The sequence below is a fragment of the Elephantulus edwardii genome, unplaced genomic scaffold (assembly GCF_000299155.1).
Source record: "Elephantulus edwardii isolate Elephantulus edwardi_28Jun2011 unplaced genomic scaffold, EleEdw1.0 scaffold00007, whole genome shotgun sequence".
NCBI lineage: Eukaryota > Metazoa > Chordata > Mammalia > Macroscelidea > Macroscelididae > Elephantulus > Elephantulus edwardii.
The window spans coordinates 16063550-16090806 of NW_006399757.1; the positions used below are offsets into that span (position 1 = coordinate 16063550).

The window sequence follows — 27257 nt, forward strand, 5'->3', positions numbered from 1 at the left end:
CCAAAACAAAATAACAAAATAAATTAAAAAAGAGTTACGAGATCTCACTCTCTTTTTTCCATGCCAAGCTTTGTCATTAATATGCCTGGCTTTAGCTACCAGGTATAGACCATATATTAAAGATTAAGTCTTTATCACACATAAATTTTAAACTCTCAAGTCTTGTCAGTACTTCAAACCCAGTGTATCTAAAACAAAAAATGTGTCCTTGTCCACACTTTTCCTATTCAGTGTCCCATCTCAGTGAGTGGCACCATCAGCCACTGCTTTCCACTCTGGGCCCCAGCCCTAATGTCTTGATTTCCCTACTTATTTATGTCAGATAAACTCCCAGATCCTGTCAATTCTTTTATCTCTCCCTGGAGTATTGCAGAAGCCTCTAAAGTGGCCCCCTGCTTTTGATTTTGCTTTGCTGTTAACTCTTCTGAACTTCTATGATTCCCTAAATGGACTTAAATATACTTTGACTCTCACAATCTTTCTATAAATTGTTTCCTTTACCCAGAATGCCCTTTATTTGTCTTCTTTTCCAGGTTAACTCTTGTTAGTCCTTTAGAATTCAGTTTTCATATCAACCATTGGGGAAGAGTCTTCTAAAACCCAAGTTTGATTTATGCCTTCCCTTACCTGAGACTCCCAAGTACCATATACTTTTCTATTTCATATAATCATGCTGTTTTTGTTTTGCCGGTTTACTTTTCCATATCATCTTTTAAACAGTGTTTATTTTTCCTAGCTGCACATTAGAAATACCTAGGGAACTTTGAGAAATGTTAATGCTTGACTCTCACCCAAGACCAATTATATCAGATTCTCCAGAGGTCAGCCTAAGCACTGGTATTTTTTTTTTTAAATTTTATTTCAATTTCCCCTAGTGTGCTTAAGTGGAAGTGGAGTTAATGATCATTGTCATAAATTCTTAAGTTTCATGGAAAAGGGGTATTTATTGTTTTAAACTCCAAAGAGCTAGGAACTCATTAAAATATCTTTACTTTAATGAATGAAATTGAATAACTCCTTTTATCCTTACAGTTACAGTTTAGGCATATAGCCATGCTAATTTCTAATCTCTTTCTTAAGATTATAGCCTTCCAATTATGTATTGGGGTTTTAAATTAATGTTTTTATTGACTGACATGAATGGCCTTCTTTATATAACATACAATTTAAAATTTTTTGCATAGTCCTTAATCTATCAACATTTAAAGATAGGGGAGTTAGTAGGAGACAAAATAAGCAAAGTGATTAAAAATAGCAGCTTTTGAGTCATGTTTGTTTTCACTATGTTTTTAGTTACAAGTTAGTGAGCAGTATTGCTGAAAATGCCATCTAATTAATGGAGTCTACCATGACTTTTAATGCAAGTCTTTATGTTAATATCTCTACCAAAACAGAAGTGCATTCAGATTACAGATATAACATGCACTCTTCCCATGTTAAGTGATGATGGGGATTTGGGGTTTGTTTGGGGGTTTTTTTTCCCTCCACTTGTTTTCATCCAGGGTATAACCCAAGTGAAAATATTAATGTTAAAAAAGTCAAATTGCATTTCAATTTTGAAATAAAAACGTAAAACTATAAATTAACAGGATGATAAATGAAAAGAGAACACCCATGTGGAAGCTTAATAATACCTTGTTTGAGCACTGCTAAGTTATAGACAAAATAAAAAATAAAATGAAAAGTTCTTTTAAATTAATGAAAATACAACACATCAAAACCTTGATTACAGCTAAGGCAGTCCTCAGGGGTCAGTTCATAGCAGTGAGCAAACATAAAAAAAAAAAAAAAAGAATGGAGCAATATTAACTACTCAGCACTTCCAGCAAATAGAACAAGAACAACAAACTAATCCCACAGCCTCTAGAAGAAAGGAAACTTCAGCACAAGGCTGAAATCAATAGGATAGGAAATGGAGAAACAACTGAAACTATCAATAAGATCAGGAGCTGGTTCTTTGAAAGGAATAACAAAACAGACAAACCATTGGCAATCTTAACAAAAGGCAAGATACAAATAACTCCAATAAGAAATTAAACCCATTAAGAAATGATATCTCAATAGAACCAGTTCAAATGAAAATTATAGATGATTATATAATAAATAAAATTCCAATAAATTTGAAAACCCAGAGGAAATGGATGAATTCCTAGAAACCCACACCCTACCTAGATTGACACAGACAAATGTAGGACACTTGAACAGACCCGTCATAAAAGTAATTAACCAGGGCATAGAAAGACTCTCTAGCCCCACCAAAAAAATTCCCTAATCCAAATGGCTGCAGGGACTAATTCTTTTTTTTAATTACTATTATTATTATTATTATTATTATTATTATTATTATTATTATTTTGTGTGTGTGTGTACCGTCAAATCAGATCTGACTGGTACAGGAGGAGATTGCTCCTCCTTCTCCAGCAGAGAATCTGGTGGATTAGGGACTAATTCTGTCAAACATTCTGAGATGAACTATCATTTAAATTATTTCAAAATAGAAAAAGGGGAAAAAAAGAACACTCCCTATTCATTCTATGTAACAAGCATAACCCTAATGCCAAAACCAGGCAAAGACATCACCAAAAAAAAAAAACACTATAGACCCATATCTCTCATGAACACAGATGCAAAAATCCTGCCAATAGAATCCATCAGTATATTTAAAGGAAAAAAATCAAACAACATGATCAAGTGGGTTTCATAAAAGGAATGCAAAGATGGTTCAACATAAGGAAAACAATTGATGTAATTCACCACATTAGTAAAGCAAAGAACAAGAACTACATGATCCTCTCAGATGATACAGAAAACACCTTTGACAAAATCTAACACACCTTTCTCATTAAAAAAAAAAACTGAAACCAGTAGCCAATCATTTTCGATAGAGACTAAAGGCACTCCCCTTGCAAACAGGGACCAGACTCTTCCTCAATATTATATCTGAAGTTCTAGCTAAGTTAATAAGGCAAGAGAATAAAATAAGAAATACTCAAATTGGCAAAGAGATGGTGAAACTGTTGCAGTCAGTATGATGGTGTATTCAGAAAACCCCAAAAACTCAATAGTAGATGGGTTTGGTAAAGTTGCAGGATATAAGATCAACAGAAAAGCATCAATTGGATTTCTCTATATCAACAAAATAAACACAGAAAATAAAACTAGAAAAGAAATACTGTTTATAATAGCCAACCACAAGATGAAATTCTTGGGAATAAATCTAAAAAATTACTACAAGAAACAAAATGGAAAAATGTTCCTTGGCATGGGTTAGGAAGTCTTAACATTGTGAAAATTACAAACCTATCAATAGCAATCTACAGGTTTAATGCAATCCCAATACAGATACCAAATTCACTCTTCAAGGAGATAGAGAAGACAATTTCTCATTTCAATTGGAAAAGAGACACAGAATAAGTAAAACTCTTCTGAAAAATTACATAGGAGGCATCTCAATCCCTGACCTTAAAACCTTATACATGACCTTAGTCATCAAAATAGCATAGTATTGGTACAACAATAGACATATACATAGACCAGTGGAATAGAATCAAAGAACTAGAAATCAAACCATCTACTTATGATTAACTGATCATTGACAAGGAAACAAAACCCATTAAATGGGGAAATAACAGTCTCTTTAACAAATGGTGCTAGCAAAACTGGACATCTGTTTGAAGAAAACTGAAACAGCAACTGCAAGTCATACTCAACACACATAACAACTCAAAGTGGACCAGAAACCTGGGGGTAAAACCTAAAACCATTAATATCATATTAGACAATATGGGAGCAAATTTGGAAGCCCTCGTCTACAGCATAAATAGTTCTACAAACAGCAAAAAAACTACACAACCAGAAGGGGATAAAATTGATAAATAATCCTAAAATCAAATCACTGTGTGCATCAAAGCCTTTCTTCAATAGGATTTAAAGAAAGTCCACAGACTGGGAAATATTTGACAATGACATTTCCGACAAGGATCTCATATCTAAAGTTTACAAAATACTACAAGACCTCCACAAGATATAGAGTGATGACCTACTCACAAAGGAAGACATTTGGATGGCCAACATACATGTAAAAAAAAATGTGTCTGGCAAAATCACTGGCAATCAGAGAGATGTAAATCAAAACAACAATGGAATACCGTTTCACAGTAGCAGTAGTAGCAAAGTTTAACACCACAGCAAACAGTAAATGTTGGAGAGGATGTGGAGATTTTAGAACTCTCAGGCACTGCTAATGGGATTATCAAATGGTATAACGAAGGCCGTTAGTTTGATGTCCTATATGACCCAGGTATTCCACTGCTAGGAATATACCCCCAAAAAATAGACTTTAGACATGAATGGAGATATGTACACTTGTGTTCATAAAAGCATTATTGACAATAGCAAGAAAATGGAAACAGCCCATATACCAGTCAGCAAATAATGGATTGAGAAACTGTGGTACATTCACACAGTGGAACATACAGCACTAAGGAACAATGATTTTGGGGAAATAACATGAGAGATTCTAGAGAGTCTTATGCTGAATAAAGTAACTCAGTCACATAAGGACAAATGCTGCATAAGGCCACAGTGAAAAGAGGAGGATAACAGCAAAATATTCAAAGGAGGACAGGGAATGGGGAAAATCACTAAGACAGCAGAGGTTAAGGAGTATCTAGGAGGTGAAGAAATAGGAAATATGTAATGGGAACTTGAAGAGACAAAGTAATAATAGGCACAGATCAATAGAAAATAATTATATAAAGTATAATGTATATGTACATACATACATAGTACATATACATTATATTGATTCAGTGACTGGGATAATCAGGATGGGAGTGTCAGAGACAGTGCGATTGGCACAGGACAGAGCAGAGTTTAGGGCTGTTGTACATAGGGTCGCTATGAGTCGCAAGCAACTCGATGGCACATAACAACAACAACAACATAATGTATGTGAGTAATTGTATAAAACAAACTACATGAAGGAAACACAATGTATATGAATTAAAATAAGCAAACTAAAAAGAGTACTGTTAGGTCGATTTCTAAATGGAAGAAATTTAAAAGAAATACAAAAGACTTCTTAAAAAGCAATCTATAGAAAAATCATTAGTGTTATGTAACAAGTGTTTCCAGTTTTAAAAGAATGCAATTTCAAAATGTATTTATCAGACAGAAATCATTAGCCTAGAGTTTTAAGAAGATTATCTTAATAAAATTTTGTTCCAGGTGGTTGTATTCATGACCAAGGGCTAATTAAATGCTGTGCATAAATTAATCAAGTGAAATAGACCCCTGAAGAGCTGACTTCTAAAACCTAATTTACTTTAAACTGTATGCTGGAGTCTGAAGTCCATGGAGGAGATAATAAGCTAAGGAAAGTATAACTCAGTTGAATTTTCTTATCTGTGTGTCTACTGAAAATGTTGGCTATTCTTAGCCCTTTTAATCTAAACACCTGGAGTTGTAATTTAAATCTTTATAAATTAAAAAAAGAATATCAAAAGTAGCTGATAAGTAGATACTATCTGCCTTTTTCAGTTTTTATTATTGTTGTATCTTTGATTGCTAGATTATTCAGAAAAAAGTGTATATTCAACAATTGTTTGTTTAATATATGAAAGATACAGATTTAACTTGGCCTGATCCAAACTTCTACTGTAAATACAGTTAAGTAGAGCCAGAAAACAAAAATATCTAGTGTTCTGACTCCCTCTTCTAAGCAACCAGTGCTTTCAGTGTCACCATTAAAGCTTACTGTAGGAGCCCTCAAGAGTCTTGTGAGTATAGAAAGTTGAGTCACAGGAAAAGGAATTCTTTTATTCTCTTTATTCCATCATATTATGTAGGCTAAGGAGACATGGAAAGATGAGAGAGAATAAAATTCTCTCCTACACAGTACAGCCTTTGGGTTGATGAAATAAAATGGTGAAAAATCAATGCATACTCAATACCGAATAGATAAGTGGATTGGTGAGGAAGGTAATCATATTAATTAATACCTAACTAATTAGAAATACCAGTTCTACTATATTCAGGTGGTGAGAAAAGCCAAACCTTGTCAGTCTAAAAATTGATATGCTGGAGTCCACTGAAATGTTATCAAACTTGGAAAGAAAATCATGTCCTGATGTGTGGAAGAATCAGGAATTACATTGGAAATTAATTCACTGCATGTAGGTTATTCTGAAGCTTTCATTGTTAAGAATAAACATTGGATATGATCCAATTTAGAGGTAAGAAGGAAATTTGACCATTAGGCTAACTTAGCTTGAGGGGTCTTCCTTCCTTACTTGATTATTTTTACATATGCCACTTATTGACTGAACTCTTTTGCAATCCCAAGGTTGGTTGTTATTACTTTTAATAATATTATTAATATTTTTACTTGACTATGAGTAGCCATTTTGCCGAACATAAAAAGATAAACTAGTCAGCTGATCCTCAATTCCTCTTATATTGCTAGGCTTTAGTGTGAAGATATGGAAACACAATTATGTATAGTGGGGTAGGAATATAACATGGAATGAGCAGCAGTGTGATATTCTAACAGAAGCATAAATAAACATATAACGAGTTTATTTGTATATATGCATAATTCTGTGAAGTTAGATGTAACTCTTAGATTTTACATTTACTTTCATTGATTTGATATGCAAGATCTCATTTTCTTCAAATTTACCTCTCATTTCAACATTATCTTTATCGCAATTTACTTTTCCTTTCTAGCCCCTGGTGGAACACGCATAGATGATGGTGACAAGACCAAGATGACCAACCACTGTGTGTTTTCAGCAAATGAAGATCATGAAACCATCCGAAACTATGCTCAGGTAGGGACTATAAGTGAGGGGGTGCCATTGTATTAGAAGGAAAGCATTTGAACGAGATTTAAGGAAAAGGTGAGAGACTCTCTACTTAATAGTGGGAACTCTGATGGGCTGGGGGTAAGAAATTTTTCTGCCAACCCAAAGGCACACAATTCAAATCCACCAGCAGCCCCACAGGAGAAAGATGGTCCTTCAACTCCCGTGCTATTTACAGCCTCTGAAAACTCAGTAGAGTGAGCTATGAGCTGGTTCTCCACGGAATTTGATAATGTGACACAAGTGTAGAAGCATTAGATAGTTCTGTAGATGTTTTTCAAGCTTGTTTCTGCTGGGGGCACTCTCCTAGGGGTATTTGAGCTGCCTTCGCAGTTTCAGCATCTTAGGTCACTAGAAGGTGGGTAACATGAAGATCTTTTTGTGGCTGTGGATGCCCTTCAGAACTGCCTTCTTGGCCTTTAACACTTTTGATTTGGCTTCAGTTTTGAGAGGGGTTGGTGCTTTCTTCTTCGTTTTTGGTGTCAACTTCATAGAAAGTAATAGCAACCCTTTGAACAGTTAGTCAAAAAGCCAGATCCTGTGCCACCTACAGCTCCATGCTTAAGCACTGCACCACCAGGTGTTCTTAAACTCTTCAGTAGTAGACTAATAAGATTCAATCTAGTCTATAAATAGACTGCTATCTAGCATTTGAAAAGAAAGCATAATAGCCTAAGAAAAAAGCTCACTGGAGGGTCAATTTTGACTTGAAGGCAATGGAGAAAAATCTTGCAATTAAAAAAGTGGGAGAAAAGCTTAAAAGCTCACAAGCTACCACCCAAGGTAGCAATTGACCTCTATACACCTTGAGCAACTGAGGAAGGAAAAGATTTAGGAATAGGAGGTGGATATGGAATGTGTTGCTAATTATCACCAGAAACAACTGTCTCCTTTCTCATGACACCAGAATTGATGGTGCCTGCCTACCAGTACTGAATGTTTTAATCAAAACTTCTATAGAAGAATCCTGATCAAAAAGAAGGAAATACAAACTAGAATTTCTACTCCTATTAGACCCAGGTTTCCTGGAGTATTCCTCAGAATGTTGATAAATCCCTTGAACTGTTACCCTGAGATAATCTTTACACCTTAAGCCAAGAATATCCCCCTCTCCCCATGAAGTCTTAAAACCAAACAATAGTTTAGCTTACCTAGTGAAAATAAGTGTCTTCCTTAAGCATTATGCTCTATATAGAATCAAACTGACAATAGCAACTTGAAAGATTAGTGAGGATCTTTTGTACACCACCTTTTTACATTTGCTGTTGTTGTGTGCTGTCGAGTTGAAACTGACCTATAGCTGATCCTCCAATGGTTTTTCAAAGGCAGTTAATTGCATGGGAAGACACTGTCCATCTTTCTCCCATGGAGCAGCTGATGGATTCAAACCTCACATCTTTGGCTTAACCACGCAACTCCTTACCACTAAGCCACCAGAGCTTCTTTTTCACATTTAGTGACATGTAATTAGAAAGATTAAATGGAACATATACAAACTGTTAAACTGATATTTCTTTTGCTGTGACTTTGTTCAACAACAACAACAAAATCTTTTTTTTTTCCTGTTAGGAAAAGACACGGGCATCTCAAAGAAGAATAAACACAAATCCTCATTAAACATACAAAGATAGGTTCAAATCCATTAGTAACTAGGGACATTTGGATTAAAATTATGAACTCTCATTTTATAAACACTGGACAGATAAAAAAGCTCAGATATCATAGGCCCTTATATAGCACAGGAAGTGATAGGATTATATAGTAGGACAATGGATTTATGAAAGTGGTCATAAATAAATCATGGACAATGAGCTCCCAGTTAGCTTGTTTCTGTTCCAATTCTGTCATTGATTCTATTTACAAGACAGTTTGTTGGGTGTTTTTTTTTTCTCCCCAACTAAACAATTAGGGTAAGTCCTGCATCAATAAGTCTTCTTGTTAACTGTTTCAGTATGTCAGATGAAAAGGCTATAGGAATTAATTGCAACTCAGTGGCCGAATTTCAGAGGTAAGAAATCATACCTTTATTTGGGTTACTAAATGTATAAGATATCTTGAGCCAAATAATTTGGGATATGTGGCCATTAAGAATTTAAGCTTTGAAAAAATAGTTTTAATTACGCTACTTTATCAAAGATACTTATTTTGCTTTTTTATTTAAGAGCTGTCTAAATTTTTTTTTAATGAAGTAGAGCAAAAGACAATGATTAGCAAAAGAGACTATAGCTCTTAACTCATCCTCTATAAATGTTTACTTCCACTGTGCATGGAAAAGGCTACAAATGCTTTAAGAAGAGGAATGCTAAAGTAAATATACTCAAGTCAATTAATGGACTTTGAAAATGTTCCACTTTTGTCTATTAAATAAGCAAATACAACAGTCTGGTTGTATTCCTCATATGAATCCAATCTATTCTTCTGGGACTTTTTCTTCTAAGAAGTAATAGTTTAGTATTACTATTAGAACTTAAAATGAGATTTTAAAAATATTGAGATATTGAAGACTTTTTAAGCATACAGTGGGTAAAACACAAGGCTGCTAAAGAAAAGGTGGTCAAGTCTGAACTCAGCAACCACTCCACAGAAGAAAGACAAAGCAGTCTGCTTTCGTAAATGTTACAGCCTTGGAAACCACAGAGGGCAATTAATTCTGTGCTGTCCAATAGAGTCCCTCTGAGTCAGAATTGATTTGTCAACATTGGCTTATGATATGCCTGGGCCAAATAATAAGAGTTTTAAAGAGCTGAAACATTTAACCTATATCAGGCAACTAATTTCCTTTAGACTTTAGGAAATAGAGTTTCTTAAAGGTGAATATGATTATTTTCCCTGAAAAATGTTTGTAGGCGCTAACATGTAGCTAGAGGATGATAGTTATAGCCTTTAAATAGTAGTTACCAGGGATCCCAAAATCTTCTATTGGTGGAACTAAATGCTTCTGCTATCCCATTGAGAACAGGAGGTAACTTTGTAGAACACTTAATAGCTTTTCAGAAAAGAGTTTGCATCTATTTTGATTAGTTCTGATCCCAAAACAGAACAGAAGTTACAGCAGACCGCATGACCACCCTTGTTTGAGTGTATACCATGCACGCTCAACACATCCAGATGCTATGCAATCAGAAAAAAAAAACTGATCAGCCATAAGCGATAGTTTATACATGATGTGTATTGAAAGGTGATTTGTTTTAAAACTAGGCTACTTACATTGAATTAATTTACAACAGAAAACCAAAATTACATACAAATAAATAAACATTTTGAAGATAGTTTAATCTTGAACTAATTAATTTATATAACAACGAAGGAATCATATTCAAATGTTTACATAAACTTCCAACAAAATTTTAAAACAATGCAGTGAATACTTTGTATTCACATCTGACTTTCTGAACACAATCTTTAAAAGAATTTTTTTTGTCCCTGCCAGCTTCCCATTGATCAGTGTCCTTGCTACATTCTTGCGTAGCTTCTACAGTTTCATTAAATTCTCTGTCTTTAACATGATTTGAAATATCCCGTTACATTGTCTTAACTTATGTGTAAACCTTAATAGGTAAAAAGACTGACAGAAAAACATGATCAATTTGAAGGGCAGAGAAAAAGAAAGAAATTGACTAGAACAGAGCATTTGGTCATGACTTATTTTATATAAACTGCTGATTTATTTGAGAATACTTTTATAACATAATACCTCTTGGTTTCATATGTAGCTATTGCTAGAGTTGGTTAATCATTGATGAATAAGAGAGTAGGTGAGAGTATATCATGGGGCTTAAAGAGGAACTAGATACAGAACATGTCCATAAGCTACTAAAATGATCAATAGACAAAAATTGTAATTTAAATAATTCAACTTGCCAAATAACCCAAATTTATCCAACACTTTTTAAAATTAGTTTTCAATCATCCATTTTGGCTTTTTAACATTAATTGCAACTGATCACTGCTATTTATTGCAATTGTCTCATCAAATCCTCACTGTTCCCTCCCTTTCTCTTCATCCTACCTCTCCATCTGCTCAGGGTTCTGACAACACATTGAGGGGGAAGAAGGTAGACAGTCTGCCTTTATTGCTCCTCAATGATACTCCTCCCACCCCCAACATCTGCTGAAAACCTATTCACGTCCATCTAGGTGTGAGCTCTCCTTACCTCTGCTTTCTTCTTGATCATGCCATTCCCTGCGTATTTATGCAATTACATTTTAAGTCTTCTTCATTTCCATTATCTTAAGTTTCTATATCTGACAATTTTAAACTTACCTTCATTTTATTTTATTAGGGATCTTTTTCTTTCTGTTATAATCATGAATTACTTGGTTTTGAGATCCTGGGGTGTTTTTTTTTTTGTTTTCCACTTGATCACATTCATTCCTTTGGAATGCTTCTCTCGCAGTTTGTACACATTTAACTCACGCTTTTATTATTACAAATACATGATTTTGGAAACTTTCCATGTTGCCTTCTATGTATTTTTAAATTGTTTGTGTAAATAAAGAATGATTTTCCCCCCCCTTATTGTTTAGGTCTTCAATAAACTCATCAGGAGATATAAGTATTTGGAAAAAGCATTTGAGGATGAAATGAAAAAGGTAAAAAAGCCTATATAATGCCTTGTCTGTTTCGAATGATGGAATGGAGGGGAATTAAAAAAATCACAGGCATGCTAATAGCCTTTAAGTGCCACAATATAATAAATGCGTGCTGCACAAGTATGGTGGATTATTAGCTAATAATAATTCTGTTAGAGTTGTTGTTTGTTAGTAGGTACTGTTGAGTCTAGCTTCTGTTTCAATTGCTAATAGGAATATGGGGCTATCTGTAACTTTTATACTTCTAGTTAGTGCAAAACAAACTTTTGTTCAGTAGAAATATTTTTATAGAACATAAACTCTGACTTCTTTGCCTAGAGTTATTCAAGAAACATAAGTAAAGCGAAGGAAAAAAATCACAATATGGTGATTAAATAAAGCAAGTGAAAAAGCATAGCATAAAAAAAAAAAACTTAAAAAAAAGAAAAGCATAGCATAGCACATAATCATAAAGTTCATTTCATTTCTAAAAACGCCATTTAGCCAAGAGGATAAAAGTGCATCTGTGGAAAGAGAATGTCTGGATTGAAATCTCAGGTTTTTCTTCTCTATAAAATAAGCTATAGGAAGAGCACTTACTTTATGGTTGTTATGGAGATAAATGAGATCTAGAGTGCTTAACATAGTAACTGGCCTTTAGGCAGAGGCCCTGGTGGCAAAATGGTTTAAACACTTGGCTGCTTTACTGCATTATAGTGCCGCATCTTATACCATGTTAAGCAATGTGACCGAGCAATATCTAAATTACTTTTAAAATAATGACACCACTTGTGTCTCCATTTTGTTATGATTGTTGTTGAGTGCTGTTGAGTTGGAATCCACTCGTAGCTGACCACGTAACAGGCTTTCAGAGGCAGTTAATCGCATGGGAGGAGATTGCCCATCCTTAGGTATGTTTATGTAGTAAATGTGAGTAGTTGACAAGCTTTAAAATGTAGTGCTAAAGTTATTTTACTTTGGAGGCAATTCTGTCTTCATTTGAATCCTTTTCCTTTTATAATCAGAGAAAAGACCAGACCAATATGAAATGTCAGCACTTCTGTTATTTTTTCCACTCTGGTGCTCCCTAGAGCTCCAGCTTCTGATATTCTGAGCCCCTCCACTATCCAAGACTTGACGACAGCTTCCATTTTAGTTCTTTGAGGTATTCATAGGCATAAATTGGAAGACGTGAAATGGTTTGATTCCAATTCTACCACTTACTCATAATGTAAATATTTGGAAAGTCAAATTCTCTCTGTAACATAATAACCCTTCAGTTACTGAGAATAATGAATTCATATTACCCTGCCTACCTCAGAGAATTAATGAAAGAATCATGTCATTTACATGAAAGCATTTAAGCTTGAATTGGTGCCAGTAACTTTTCATTGGTGCAAAGTATTAAAAAAGTCTGTGGTTCTAATAGTGACAGTGGTCCCTGGAGAATCTCTGTAACATGCCTAAAAACTACTAAAACAGAGAAAATGGTTGTCATATAGTCAAAAGGGAGCTCTGGTGGCCTAGAGAGTAAGGAGTTGTGCTGCCAACCTTAAAGGTAGTCGGTTCAAATCTACCAGCTTCTCAGGGGAATAAAGGTGGGCAATCTCCTCGCTCATTTAGTTACTGAAAACTTGCTAGAGACGCAGCCATGAATGAATTCTGACTTGATGACAATGAGTCAAGGTTGTTTTTTTTCCAATGTGGTCAAAGTACAAGGTGAAGGACTATTGGGGGGGGGGTGCAGGGGCAAAGCATTGTTCAGTTATTCTTAGAATTCAAAGTGGGAGTAGAATGTGACCCCCCCCCCCCCAGCCAAGAATCCATGGCAGTGGAGTTGGTGTAATTGAAGCCCAGGGAATGAGACTACTGAGAACTCAGGGAGCATTGGCATCCCTTCCAAAACTGCTCTTCCTGCCTCAAATCAGAAAGCTTCCTATATCCTGATATTCTTTGGTTGAAACTTCTTTTTACCTTGTATTTCCATTTTCTCATCATCAGACATATTAGTAAGCTGTGAGTCTCAGTGGTTTGATATTTTAAAGAAAATATTAAGAACCTAAAAATCCTCCCCCCATACACACACTTAACAGTCATCTTCCTTTGAAGACTTGTATTTTGTGAACTTGGAAAAATATATACCAGACATCAAAAACTTCCACTATTTCCTGGTTTTCTTTTCCTTTCCCTCTATGAAAATTCTACTCTTCACCAAAGCAAATACATAGATACAGCAAGTAGGTTACCCCAAGAAGTGAAGAAAACATGAAAGACAATATATTTTCAAAACTTACTTATCATATGAATTTTTTTATTCCATAGTCTAATGGAAATGATATGTAATCTCTTCATATTGTTCTCCAAATCTCCAAATTTTTCTTACCCATGCATATTGTCTATAGATGGATTGAAAGTAACATTAAAAAGTATAAGAGCTTCAAAGAAAGGAATCCTGTTTGATAAGTTAGTGTGTCTTGGTGTCCAGTTCGTAAACAGCACTCTCTGCGTTTTCAGTGACTATTAAGTATGCTTTGCATATCCTCTACGCGTTGTGTGCCATCTAGCCGTGGAAGACCATTGTTTATATTTTCCTACTTTAGTCTTTGCTTTATAGACATGGTTTCTTTTGTTTGACCCACAGCTTCTCCTCTTCCTTAAAGCCTTTTCTGAAACAGAGCAGACGAAGTTGGCAATGTTGTCAGGGATCCTGCTGGGCAACGGCACCCTCCCTGCCACAATTCTCACCAGTCTCTTCACCGACAGCTTAGTCAAAGAAGGTAATGACCCACCAGGCTTTTCCTCTGCTGTCACATGGAACAAAAAAGCAGACCTATACGCAGAAAAATACTGGGAGCTTTAAACAATTTTCTACTACCCTCCATTCACCACATGAGATGGAACATATGTCTATATGTATAGATATTCCTCCAAATAATAAATGAGTGTACAAATTTATGATTAAAATATCCAAACCTACTGGCATCAAGTAGATTGCAACTCATAGTTGACCCTCCAGTAGGTTTTCAGAGGCGGTAAATTGCAGCAGCTCTATTTTTAAAAAGGACACCTCAAACTCATTGTCATGGAACCAAGTCATAGCTCCCTCTCTATTGAGTTTCTGAAGCTGTAAATTTTGCCATCTTTCTGCCTTCAAGCTGCTGATGGATTTGAACTGTCAGATAGGCACAGCCTTTCGGTGGGCAGTGAGACTCCCCAGGGACTACACCACCTGAGCTCCATAACAACCTATGAGACAGAGGTAAAACTGTCACATAGGGTTGTCAAGGCTCGAAATCTTTACGTATTTCTCCCTGGGCACCAACTAGTCAGTTTGAACCGTCCACCTTTCAGTTAGCAGGAAGTTCTTTATCCAGTGATTTCTTAAATTTATCATAAATTAAAAAATGAATAAATAAATAAATAAATAGATTTAAAAAAAAAACAAACCCAGAAAAAAAGACATTTCACATCTATATGAAGACATATAAAGAGTAAGTACGTGGAACTTTTTGGTATAAAACCCAATGTGTCAGTCCAGTGATTGGCCCCAAATCACTTATCTCAAATTAGTTGTTGCTAGAATAGTTTGTGGGAACAACTCATTACAATAGTTACTTTGTGTGTAACTATTCTAGGAGATATTTAACTTTTTTACCCCTTAAATGCCAGCCAGTAGAACACTGCTGCATTCATGTTAACAATGAAAAATGTCCCATCACATTTTCCAAATGTCCCTCATATACGTGCTGATTTCCCTAGTCGATACTTTCAAAATTGGTACATCTAAGACCTGGGGAAGCAAAGGGAGATCCAGTGGCCTAGTGGGTGAGGAGTTGTGCTGCCAACCCAAAGGCAGGATATTCTAATCCATCAGCTGCGCCATAGGAGAAAGATGGGCAATCTCCTCCCATTGTTTACAGCCTCTGTAAACCGGCGGGAGGGTGAGCTGTGAGTCACTTCCAGCTTGATGGCATACAACAACAAGACCTTGGGGAAACTGGTTCAGATGTTTATTGTGATTGATTTTCAAGATAATCAATATCTCAGTTGTAGAAAGAAGTCATGACCACTGCATCAAAAGGGTCTTGTTTAAGTTATGAAGCGTTAGATGGCATCTATGCAATGATTAAGTAAGAGAATAAAACAAATGTGGACTGTTTATTTCTAGGAGGATACTGATACTCAAATTATAATGCAACACAAAACATGGATTTATTTTTCCTTAAAAGTAAACTAACATAAATAGTGAGTCCTAAGAACTTAAAAAATGTTCCTCCTACATAGTGGAATCCCACCCTCATACATGCCAATAGTGAAATTGTTTTCTAACAATTGAAAGGGCGGTGGGGAGTAGTAAATCTAGTCAAATAATATTATTTACAGATTCTCTACAGTTTCTAGCTTAAAATAGTTCATATTTAAACCATTCTAGACTCTAAACTAATTGGTATTAATTTGTTGTAAATATTATGACACTTAAACAAATTTTCCTTAAAAGAATTCATCAGACTTCACACTTAATATTTATGTTAATAGCCATTTTTAGCACTCAGGAAAATTAGCAGAATATAAAATATAAACAAAGTTACATTAAATTATGCTAACTGTACAGAAAATAATTACTTTTTTATTGTTGTTATGTTATTGAGTTGGAACAGAGTCGCAGCTGACTCTCCAGTAGGTTTCAGAGGCTGTAAATTACATGGGAGAAGATTACCCATCTTTGGAGCAGCTGATGGATTCAAACCACCTGCCTCTGAGTTGGCAACGCAACTCTTTACCCACTAGGCCACCAGAGCCCTAGTGTTAAACATGTATTAGCATGTTTAATATGTTAAACATGTATAGCCATGTATTAATGTTCGTTGCTAGTTATATTAAAAACTCAATTAACATCTATAATTTCTTTAGGAATGTTTTAAAAATGAAACCACCAAATGGATAACATGATATGTGATTGTAAAAACATTGTGCCTGGTATGAGGGAAGCCTTGTCTGTTCTCAAAATGGCGAATAGTCCTCATCAACAACATTCACAGCATAAAACTCATTCCCTTAAGGTCAGACAACGTGCTTTTCACATACTTCTACCAATTCTAACATCAGCTCTCTTTGTTATTATTCAGCATTGCTGTGTTCAACAATTCCTGTAACAAAATGTTAGAGGAAAAGGACTCACTAGTACTGAACCATCTTCTATCTCTAAACCTATTTAAACTTGATGAGATATTACTTGTTCTTTTACACCCTGTGTGCATGTTCCAACCCAATAATCAGGTGAAAGTCAAAGTCATTGAACTAGGAAAGCCATTTTTAAAATCAGCCTGCACCACAGTGATAAAGCAAATATAGCAAAATATTGGCAAGTTGTGGAATCTAGGTGCTTAGCATATTAAAATGTTCACTGTTCAATTTATTTAGCATTTCTATATGTTTGATAATTTTCATAATAAAATGTTAGAGGAAATCATTTTGGGTTGGGTTTTTTTGCCCTCCATCTTTGTGATGACTTTCTGCTCTCTCCATGTATATCCTTTATTTCATCCCACAGCTCCTCTGGTCTTTGATCACTGGTGATCAATGCCGCAAACCTGTTAAGTTAATTTTTTAATTCAGGTAGTATAGACTCAAGGTCATATTATGGTTCCTGTGGATTTGTTTTAGTCTTCAATCTCAATTTGAACTTGAACATGGCTAATTGGTGGTCTGTTCCACAGTCAGCACCTCACCTGGTTTTGACTACTGATATTGAGTTTCTCCAATGATTCTTTCCACAAATGTGGAGTCCAGTTATTTTACCTATTGTTGTTGTTATAAATCACCTGTGACTTATAGCAACCCTATGTACAACAGCCCTGAACCCTGCTCTATTCTGAGCCAACCTTGTTGTCTCTGATACACTTACCCCCATGACTCCAGTCACTGAGTCAATCCATCTCATTGGCCTACTTACAATTTTTAGCTACTTTATACATTCCTAATTTCTGGTGGCAATGATTTTGATCCCAATCACTTTCAAGGTAGTTTCATTATAGTTTCAAGTCTATTTCTACCTAATTTGTTTTAATTGATAGGTACATTTAATTCTGTAGATGAATCCAAATTTACCTTGATTTTTCTGAGCTACTGTTTTTTAAATCCATGTTTAAAAGCTGATAACATCAAACATTTCTGCTAATGTAATATGTTTAGGGGAGCTCTAGTAATATAGTACATAAGGAGTTTCACTGCTAACCTAAAGCCTGTCAGTTTCAACCCAACAGCCACTCCTCAGGGAAGGTTGTCAGGTTCCTCCAGTGTCATTTACATCCTCTGAAAACCACTGCAGGGTGGGGGTGGGAGGTAACAGCTATGTGTCAGATCTAACTCAAGAACAACGAGTTTGAATTTTGTAAAATGTTATTGTTCTGGCTGTATCTTCTCCCCCTCCTTCCAGTTCTTCAGCTATTAAAAAAAAAGAAGAATAAGAGTTGATATCTCTGTATAATGAATGCTTTCTCCTGCAAATTGGCTAAAAGTAGGTTAAATTTCAGGATATCTAAGTGACCTAGCTAACTAGAACAGAAAGTCACAAGTGTTTAATTTTAAAGACTATAGCCTGGATCAGGCGCACCTTAGTCTCCAGCCTGACGTCATTGCTCTTCAGAACTCTTGCGAGGTCCCTCACAGCTGACTTTCCCAGTGCAATTTGTCTCCTGATTTCCTGGCTGTTGTTGCCAAGAATGTTGACTCTAGAAGAGTAGAAATCCAAATACAGGGGCCCTGCTCTAGGGGAAGGTTTTCTCTCTTCAGCTTTAGAGGAAGTCTTCCTCTCTTATGAGCTTCTCCTTCAAGGTAGTATTCTTGGAGTTTCTTCCCCATCTTAGTTTGCATTTAATCCATTTTATATCTCAAATGAGATACATTCAAGATATACCCTGCACTAATCCTGCCTCATTAGTATATGAAAGACAGCCCATTCCCTAAAGGGTTATAACCACTGCCATTGAGATTAATTTGAAGTATTCAAAAAACAATCATCTTGCCTTAACATATATTCCTCTTGGATAATTAAGATCTTGGCCCAGAGTTTCCTTTCTTGTCACTTTTTACCTTGATATTGAACATTTTCACCTGCATCTGTGGCAGGGTCATCAGCCAGTGACTTGGTTGGCAACTTCTGTTTTGCTGCAGGGACTAAAAGTGTCTGATTGGCACCCATGTGGCTACTGTTCTTTCTGCATTCCCCACTCATATCTAATTTGTCTGTCCCTGGCCCTTTCTTTTCAGTTCTAACTCTGATCTGCCTTGTAGCTTTATATAACAGGAGTGTGTGAGGCTAAGGGCAGGAATATAAGTACCTGACTAAAGCACCCATTCCTTATACAACAGAAATACTCAATTTTTTTTTCCTTCCTCAGTAAAGGGATGAAAACTGGGAGGAAAGAACCATCTACAAGATTTCTGATTACTTTTGTTTGGCTGTTATTCCTAATATAAATATGGATGTTTGATTACATTATTTCGTGACCAACCTAGATGCCTTTAAAAATATCCAGGAAGAGATGTTTACAAAGCAAATTAACTTTTCCTTCAACCCTTCATACACATTTTGTTCCATAACATTTCAATACATACAATGTAATCCTATTTTCCCCACTTCCTCCCTCTAATGCTAATTTCCTTTGATACTATGTGGTCCCTTCCTTTGTTTCTTCTGTTCCTTTAGTTATATTGTACTGATCATCCCCTTATTATATATTTCCTGCAGTCACTCATCTTAATAAGTGTCTATTATCTATTTACTAATTTTCACTCCTCACTCCCTCCTATGCCATCCCTTATAACCATCTAAGAATAATCCTGTATGTAAATGTTTTGTTGGCTTTTCATAATAGTGGTCTTATACCATAATAATACTTTTGTTATTGACTTCACTCAACACAAAAATATCATTTTTAAATATGCAGGAAAGATTTAGACTTGAAATCATCTTACTATTTGTTCTTACAGTTTAACTCAGGATTAGGAGTTTCTTTGGGGGTTTGTTTGTTGCTTTGTTGGTTTGTGTTGTTTTTTTTTTACAAGAAAGTGAAATCGACATTATTTATATTGGCTAATATTAATGTTGTTATGCTTGAATCATTCATCTGCAAATTAGTAAGCAAGTATTGCCAATTAGAATAAATAAGCCTTTACAGTTATTTACGTTTCAATAGTAAGTCTAACTTGAGAAAAATATTTTCATTTTTAAGGAAAATTTCTCTTGAAGAAAGAAAATAATTGAGCTCTGCCTACAGCACTCTACCCATTCGTTCTTCTCTTGAACTCCGTCAAATCTTTTACTTGTTTCAGAAGCTTTATCACGTGTGTTTTGGCTTAGCAAAGAAATGACTATTCTTTCTCCCACTCTTTTTTTTCCAAACAGGCATTGCGGCCTCATTTGCTGTCAAGCTTTTTAAAGCATGGATGGCTGAAAAAGATGCCAACTCCGTTACCTCTTCCTTGAGAAAAGCCAACATAGACAAACGGCTGCTTGTAAGTGTCACCTGATCAAAGGACTGTGTGCTTGATACTTATTTTGAGGCTTTGGTAATACCTGCCAAAACATGACCAAAATACCTTGGTCTGTGTGTATGTGTGTGTTGGAGGGTGGGGTGTCCAGGTGTCCTTTTGTTTCTTTGTAACTAATTAGGACAGGGAGATTCATTCTGTCTAACTCTTTGGTATCTAAATAAATGACAGGATCGTGGTGAATATGACATAATACCTACTGCAAGGGAATAGGCAATAAACAAAATATTTTATTCTTGTTGCTGAAAAGATGCCATCGAGTTGACTGCAACTTCTAACAACCCTATTAAAAGCATATCTATTGTGCACCATCCTTCCAATCTATGATAGACAAGACAGAGTTGTTGTTTGGCAGTCCAGGGGATGTTCAATACTCTTCTCCAACACCACAAGTCAAAGGCATTGATTCTTTTTCTGTCATCCCTTGTTCATTGTTCAACCTTCAGATGCATAGGAAGAAACAAAATACCATCACTTGGATCAGGTACACCTTAGGTCTTTCTTTCCCTTCCTACCTTTTCCCCTTTATTTCTATAGAATATATATCCAAAATATGTAGCATAATAGAAAAGAGAAAAATTCTGTGGAGAAAAAAATGAAATAAGGAAGAGATCAAGAGTCTCAGTGGGGTATGTTTTTTTTTTTCAGGTAAGGGGAAAACCCTTCTCTGATAAGTGACATTTGTATAAAGACTTGAAGCAAGTAAGGAAATTAGTCATGCATCTGTTGGAAATGTGTTCTACACAATCACCTGGGCCTTGATGTAGGCACATCTATGACAGTGTGGGGACTGGACAAGGAGAGTGCATGACACGGAAAGTACAGATCATCTCTGCAAGATAACACAGCCATTACTCTGAAGCATTACGACTTTTATTCTAGATGATCTGAGAGTTTATAAAGGATTGTAATGCTGCAATGCACGTAATGTGATGTTGAGTTTTAACAGAACCACTCTGCCTGTTGCACTGGGAATAAACATAACTTTATATTAAATTCTACAGTTGCAGTCTTACTAAATAGAATGGGTTAGTGCCAGTGTGAAGTTGTGGAATAAGCATTGACTTGGCAATTGTAAATTTTTTTCAGCCTTCGTATGTTGAGTCAAGCTGCTTAGTCTTATAGAGACTTAGTTTATTATGTCTGAATAGCAGAAAACAGGACATTGGGGTACAGAGCCATAAGCGTCTCTCTGAAAGGGCTAGAGGGGGTAAGAATAGCACAGCCTTTCACTGCCCCAGAGCAAAAAGCAGATAAAGAGCCATAGCCCAACCCCATGGTTCCTCTAGAGCCCCAGTAACAGCAAGAGGTTCGTTTATTCGTTGCTGCCTCACACACTCATGGTACAAACAATAGGATTTATTAGGGAGGTGAGTGGGTGATGCAAAGAATATTTCACAGTACAAGTCCAGGCTTTTGCCCAACAGTTCCAAGGTACAATTCCTCAATTAGTCTAGGCTCTGGTTTCAGTTCAGCAGTCAAGTCCAGAAAGGTTTGCCTCAGAGCAGTTGTAACTCAGTTTCTCCATCAAACGTCTGGCAAGAACAGCCAGACCTTTAACTGTACCTCGCACAAATACAAAAAGCCTCAGGTCACACCTTGCCAGAGTTTCTTCACAGTCTCTCTACTAACAAGTTCTTGCCACCACAAGCTTTGCTTGCCTCCAGTCTTGCTGTTCAGTGTGAGAAGCACTCTTTTTTATCTTAGTCTCACAGCTGATGCTGATTTGCAAGACTGTGTGTCTGTAGTTAAGGTCGCTGGAGACCAGATGAGGGTAACTATCTAATGGCTTGAAAAAAACCAAAAAAAAACATGCCAGCTTTTAGGCTAACACCACAATCATCTAGATAAGTGGATTTCTACTTTATTGTAATTTTGGTAAAATTTCACAGTGCAGATTGGCTTTCTATTCAACAATTTATACACATTGTGTTTCATGATATTGATTCTAAATCTTCATAGTGTAACAATACTCTTCCTACTTCCTCCCTGTGTTTACTCTGTGCTTTACCAACCCTGCCTTTTGACCTCCTGGGCAAATACTGGCCCTTTGATTCCATATGATTGATTATTCTAAGGCATGTTTACCCCCTGGTGTTATTGTTCACCTATATGCTTGTCTGTTGTTTGCCTGCAAGTTGGGAAAAGGAGAAGTGGGGGTTAAATTCAGTTCCTGTTTTGGAAAGTACTTAAAGATTATGGGATAAGTTTCTCTAGTCAGTCAGTAAGCCTTGGTCTTTTTCTTTTCTTCTTTTTTTATTAAACCTGCCCCCCATGGTCTACACTCATCTTTTTTCATTACTTTGAGTTTGAAAATGTTCTACTTCACATGATTATTATGGGGAGAGTATTCAGCCTATTTTGGTTCACCAGAGAAACTCAATGAGCTTAAATGACTTCTCTGTCCCCTAAATTTAGAAGGTTTCATGAGTAATAGCACAGATGTTAGTAGCAAAATTTTTATCTAGTATGAAATATTTGCTTTAATAAGCATGTGTGTTTGATAGTATCTCCCACCAATACTTTTCTGACTTTTGAAATTAATTCATGACTCAAGCAGGGAAAATATGGAATGAGATACATAGAGTATTGAAATTTGGGTCATGATGTAAGTTTCCCTTGACTGTGCCTCTACGCACGATGGCAAATCCAGTACACATCGTTCTACCCGCATTCTATTGAAAATACACAGCCATCGGCCATATGTATGCAATCTAATAAATAAAGAAGTAAGGATTTCTTTTTTAGACTGCAAAAGTCTGAAAAATGTGAGTGCTGTGAGAATAACTTAATTTCTTAGTTTGCTGTTGAACTCACTCAGGATTAGAACATGACTAAGTGTTGCTGAGACTTTGCCAAGCTGTGTAGGGTTTAGTGGAAATGAGGTAAAAATAGGATAGCAGTCATGTACATTGCTCTTTCTGTTTCTTCCACAAGAATTATGTAATAAATGAAAGAGTTGACAGAATGGATTTAGATTCCATGTCTGCTATAAGTTTAATTAAGAGCCATCATCATTAAAATATGTAACAAAGTTACTTTTAACTCCTGTGACAGTCTTTTAGGCCTTAATAGCACCATTTTCTCAGAATGTGCATGTCCTTGAGATGATAATGGCTAATTATTTTTTCTAATATCATCTCAAATCATTTCAGCATTGCTAAAACGGATTTTTTTTCTGTTAACTCATAATTAAGGAAACAATTTATTATCTTATTATTTCAGTTTATTCTTGTCAATTACAAGGAAACAATTCAAATGTTATTCAGCATAGTAAGAGAATTGTCCCCATCAACAATATCCACACATAAAACAAATTCCTAGGATTTCAGACACGTCCCCCATACTCCTGCACCTCTTTCTATTCATCTCAACACCAGTCTTGCTGTACTACATCCAAAATCCATTGCAATAGCTCACAGACTACACAGAATCATATTAGGAAAGTCAATGGGCTGTAATGCAAATTGGCAGCAAGATAAAATTACTCAGTCAGGACAGCTTTCAAAATGTGCTTGAGGCACCTCGGCCTTCCACCTCATGGCTTTAGGTAGGCCGGTGTTAGGAAACTCTTAATCCTACCAATGAAGTCTTGTAACAAATTGGGGCAAAAGCTCTTAGCTGCGGTTCCATGGGATAGCAATTAGCAAGGTCAGCTCTATCTGCTGGCAGGTCCCTGTCCCGCGGCTGTTGCCATACTCCTGTAGGCCTGGCTGGCACAAGAATTTCTGGCACTCAAAGGGTATGCTATATTCTCTGTTTCTTCTTTACTGGTGGTGAAAGTCTTAAAATCTGCTCAACTTAGTGGCGAGACTAGCCAGTCCCCTTGTGGTTAGACTAACATGCCCTATTCACGTATTCCCACCCATCTTTAAGACAAAGGCTAAGTCACTTGTTAGGAAAGCCATTTTAAACAATAAACCCTTAATACCATCTCCTTTGTTGCCATGTTTCTTTAGTCTTTGAGGATATATCTGATTTTAGAAACTACGTTTCTTCAATCTGCTTGCTGAACAAATCATTTGAGAAGCTGGACTTTACAAAGAATGTGGCATCAGGATTGGGGAACTCATTAACAACCAATCTTGCTTGATAAAAGTGAGGAAGACTTGTAATGCTTGCTGCAGAAGGTCAGCGGCTACAGACTCTCATGGATTACAACTCAACATCCAAAAAACAAACATCCTCACCTCCAGATCAATAAGCAACATCATAATAGATGGAGTAAAGATTGAAGTTGTTCATGATTTCATCTAACTTGAATCTATAATAAACACCCTTGGTATCAACAGTCAAGAAAGCAAAGGACAGGTTACATTGGAAAAATTTGCTGACAGGGACCTCTCCACGGTGTTACAGAGCAACCATCTTAGTTTAATGATGTAAGGGGTACCTGGCCCAAGCCACACTCCTTTCAGGTACTTACTATGCATCTCTAAGTTTATTTGAGTTGTAAAACTGGAGAAGAAGATTGAATATCCCATCAACTGCCAGAAAACAAACATGTCTTGGAGAAAGTGCAATCAGGGTGCTCCTTAGAGGATAGGATGATGAAAATTTGACCGACATACTTTAAGCTTATTGTTAGGACGAGCATGTCCTTGGGAAAGGACATCATACTTGGAAAGTTGGAGCTCAGTGAAAGAGAGAAAGACCTTCAACAAGATGGGTTGACACAGTGACTGTAACAGAGTGACCGAGTAGATCAGAAATGGTGAGGATGGCACAGGTTAGGGCAGGGTTTAGATCCATTGTTCAGAAGGTCACTCTCCTTCTTCGTTTACTTGAAAGCATCTAACACCAAGAGTTGCTGTTGTTGAGTACCACTGAGTCAGAACTGACCCATAATTGACCCTCCAGAGGGTTTTCAAAGGCAATTACTTGCATGAGAGAGGATTGCCACCCTTCCCTGTGTAGCAGCTGGAGGATTTGAACTGCATGCCTTTGGGATTGCAGTGTAGTTTCTTAACACTAGGCCCCCGGAGCTGACCTTTCCCAACTTCAAAAAGGGGAACTGTCACTGTCCACAACATCAACAACACAAAACTAATTTCCATTTGGTCAGACATGTTCCCCATACCCCCACATCTCTTTCTACGCATCCTAACACCAGTCACATTGCTACACTGTGTCCAGAATCCATTGTGAGAGCTTGCAGACCACACAAAACCATATTGAGGAAGTCAAAAGTTAGAATCCAGGTTAGTAGCAGAAAACAGGGCAGCTTCTGAAATGTGCTCACATGGACCTCAACCTTGAGCCATGTGACTTTAGGCCAGGGTTACACAGCTCTCAGTCCTGCCAGTTACGGCTCTCTCCACTCCACCTCACCTCCATCCCCACCCTCAGTTGTCCAATAATCTTGGGCAAAGGCTCTTGGCTCTGGTTCCTTGGCATAGCAGTTCGAAGGTCCCATCTCATGTCAGGTTTCTGGTTCTCCATCTCATATGACTGGTTATGTGTTTGGTTCTCTGCTGTGGCTGCTCTGGGGACTGTTCCTGTAGGCCGTGACCCAAGAGGACACACTCCATTCACTGCTTCTTTACTCTCCAGCCTGCCACTGAGTCTGCTCAGTTTAGTGGTGAGACTAGCCAACCCCCTTGTGGATAGGCTAACATACCCTATTCACTTATTTCTGGCCATGGTAAAGTCAAATTCAAAGGCTAGGAAAACCATTTTGAATAATAAACCCTAACACCACAGTTGTTAACTAAAAAACTTTCAAGGGCAAAAAAAAAAAAGATTCTTTTGAAATTGGTTTTTGTTCTTCCCAATATGAAATCTTTTCCATGTTGTTGTTGTTGTTGTAGTTGATTGCCTTCAAGTCGAACATGACTCATAGTGACCTTATGAACAAAAGGCCTGAAACCTTTCTATAACTATCGACATTTATCACAGTTCATAGTTTCCAGAGACATGTTGTTTAGGAAGTGGATACCATTCATAAGACTATTACCCTTTATGCTTGCTGAACTTTGTATAGTTTGTTTTCTGTCTCTCTTCTCTTTCTCTAGACTATGAAGATGGTATGTACAGTATAAGACAGGGTTCAGATCTGTTGTTCTCAGAGTACCTATGAGTCGTACTCGACAGCACCTAACAACAACCATTCTTCTCTTCTAGGAGCTCTTTCCAGTTAACCGACAGAGTGTGGATCATTTTGCTAAATACTTCACAGACGCGGGTCTGAAGGAGCTCTCTGACTTCCTCCGAGTCCAGCAATCTCTGGGCACTAGGAAGGAACTCCAGAAGGAGCTTCAGGAGCGACTTTCTCAGGAATGCCCAATCAAGGAGGTGAGCAGGCATCACCACCACATGCTAGAGTAAGCAAAGCTACCTAGGTCGTGTAACACAAGTGTTTTCTCGCTTTAGGTGAGCTCCCTTTATTGATTGCTATAAACTTTATCTGCTAATTTCTACCATTAAAGTTAGCACAATAGCAGTGTTTCTTCAGAATCTTCGTTTTATTACACTCCAGGCTGTGGCAGAAATGGCAGTTTTCAAACAAATGACTATATTAGATTTTACTAAAGCTTCTATACTTGCTTCAGTATGTCATGTGTCAATTAGATTTGACCATGTGTTACCAGAATATTTCATTATGTCCTTCTTTTTGTTGCAGATTTTTACTAATGTTTAAAGTTAAAACTAGGTGTTTATACAAGTGTTTTTGTCTTTTTTCAATATTAAAAGGAGAAAAGTTAGATGATTTAATATTTATACCATGGAATCAATTCAACCAGAGTCATCTTGTCCACACACAATTGTTGTTTACCTCTTAATATCAACACTACCTCAGTTTATAGAATTATTACAGTATTGTGTTTTGACTTTTTAGTTTTGTGCTTTATTTTAGTACATGTATAGAGAAAATGTCCTAACCAAACTTTTAAAAGCTTTTACATGACATGAAATCGAATCCTAGAGTCTGTTCTTTTTGACACACAATCCTAAATCCCTAACCTCCTCCTCCACATGCTCCGAGCATCTCATTTGGTTTGATGCTAGGAACTCCACGTTATTACTACCTATCAGATGGAGATTGCAAATAACAAGCGATTGCAAATACCATAACCTGTATCAGGCGCACCTTAGTCTCCAGAGAGACACTGTTGCTCCTGAGCACCTTTGAGAGGTCCCTAACAGCAGACTTTCCCATCGCGATATGCTTTTTGATTTCCTGACTGCTGGTACCAAGAGTGTTGACTGTGGAGCCGAGCAAACTGAAGCTGTGAACACTCTCAGTCTCTTCGTCATCCATCCTGA

The 27257-nt window shown here is 36.6% G+C and overlaps 1 protein-coding gene across 2 annotated transcripts in view; it reads left to right on the plus strand.

Moving 5' to 3' along the window:
- The window catches only part of BZW2 (basic leucine zipper and W2 domains 2), a 92730-nt gene that overhangs the window by 45574 nt on the left and 19899 nt on the right, over positions 1–27257 (plus strand). For both annotated transcript variants that reach the window (XM_006880263.1, XM_006880264.1), the window contains exons 4-8: positions 6730–6833; positions 11394–11459; positions 14080–14215; positions 19846–19955; positions 26115–26285. In XM_006880263.1, the coding sequence (XP_006880325.1) occupies positions 6730–6833; positions 11394–11459; positions 14080–14215; positions 19846–19955; positions 26115–26285 (587 nt within the window). The remainder of the gene's footprint in view (positions 1–6729; positions 6834–11393; positions 11460–14079; positions 14216–19845; positions 19956–26114; positions 26286–27257) is intronic.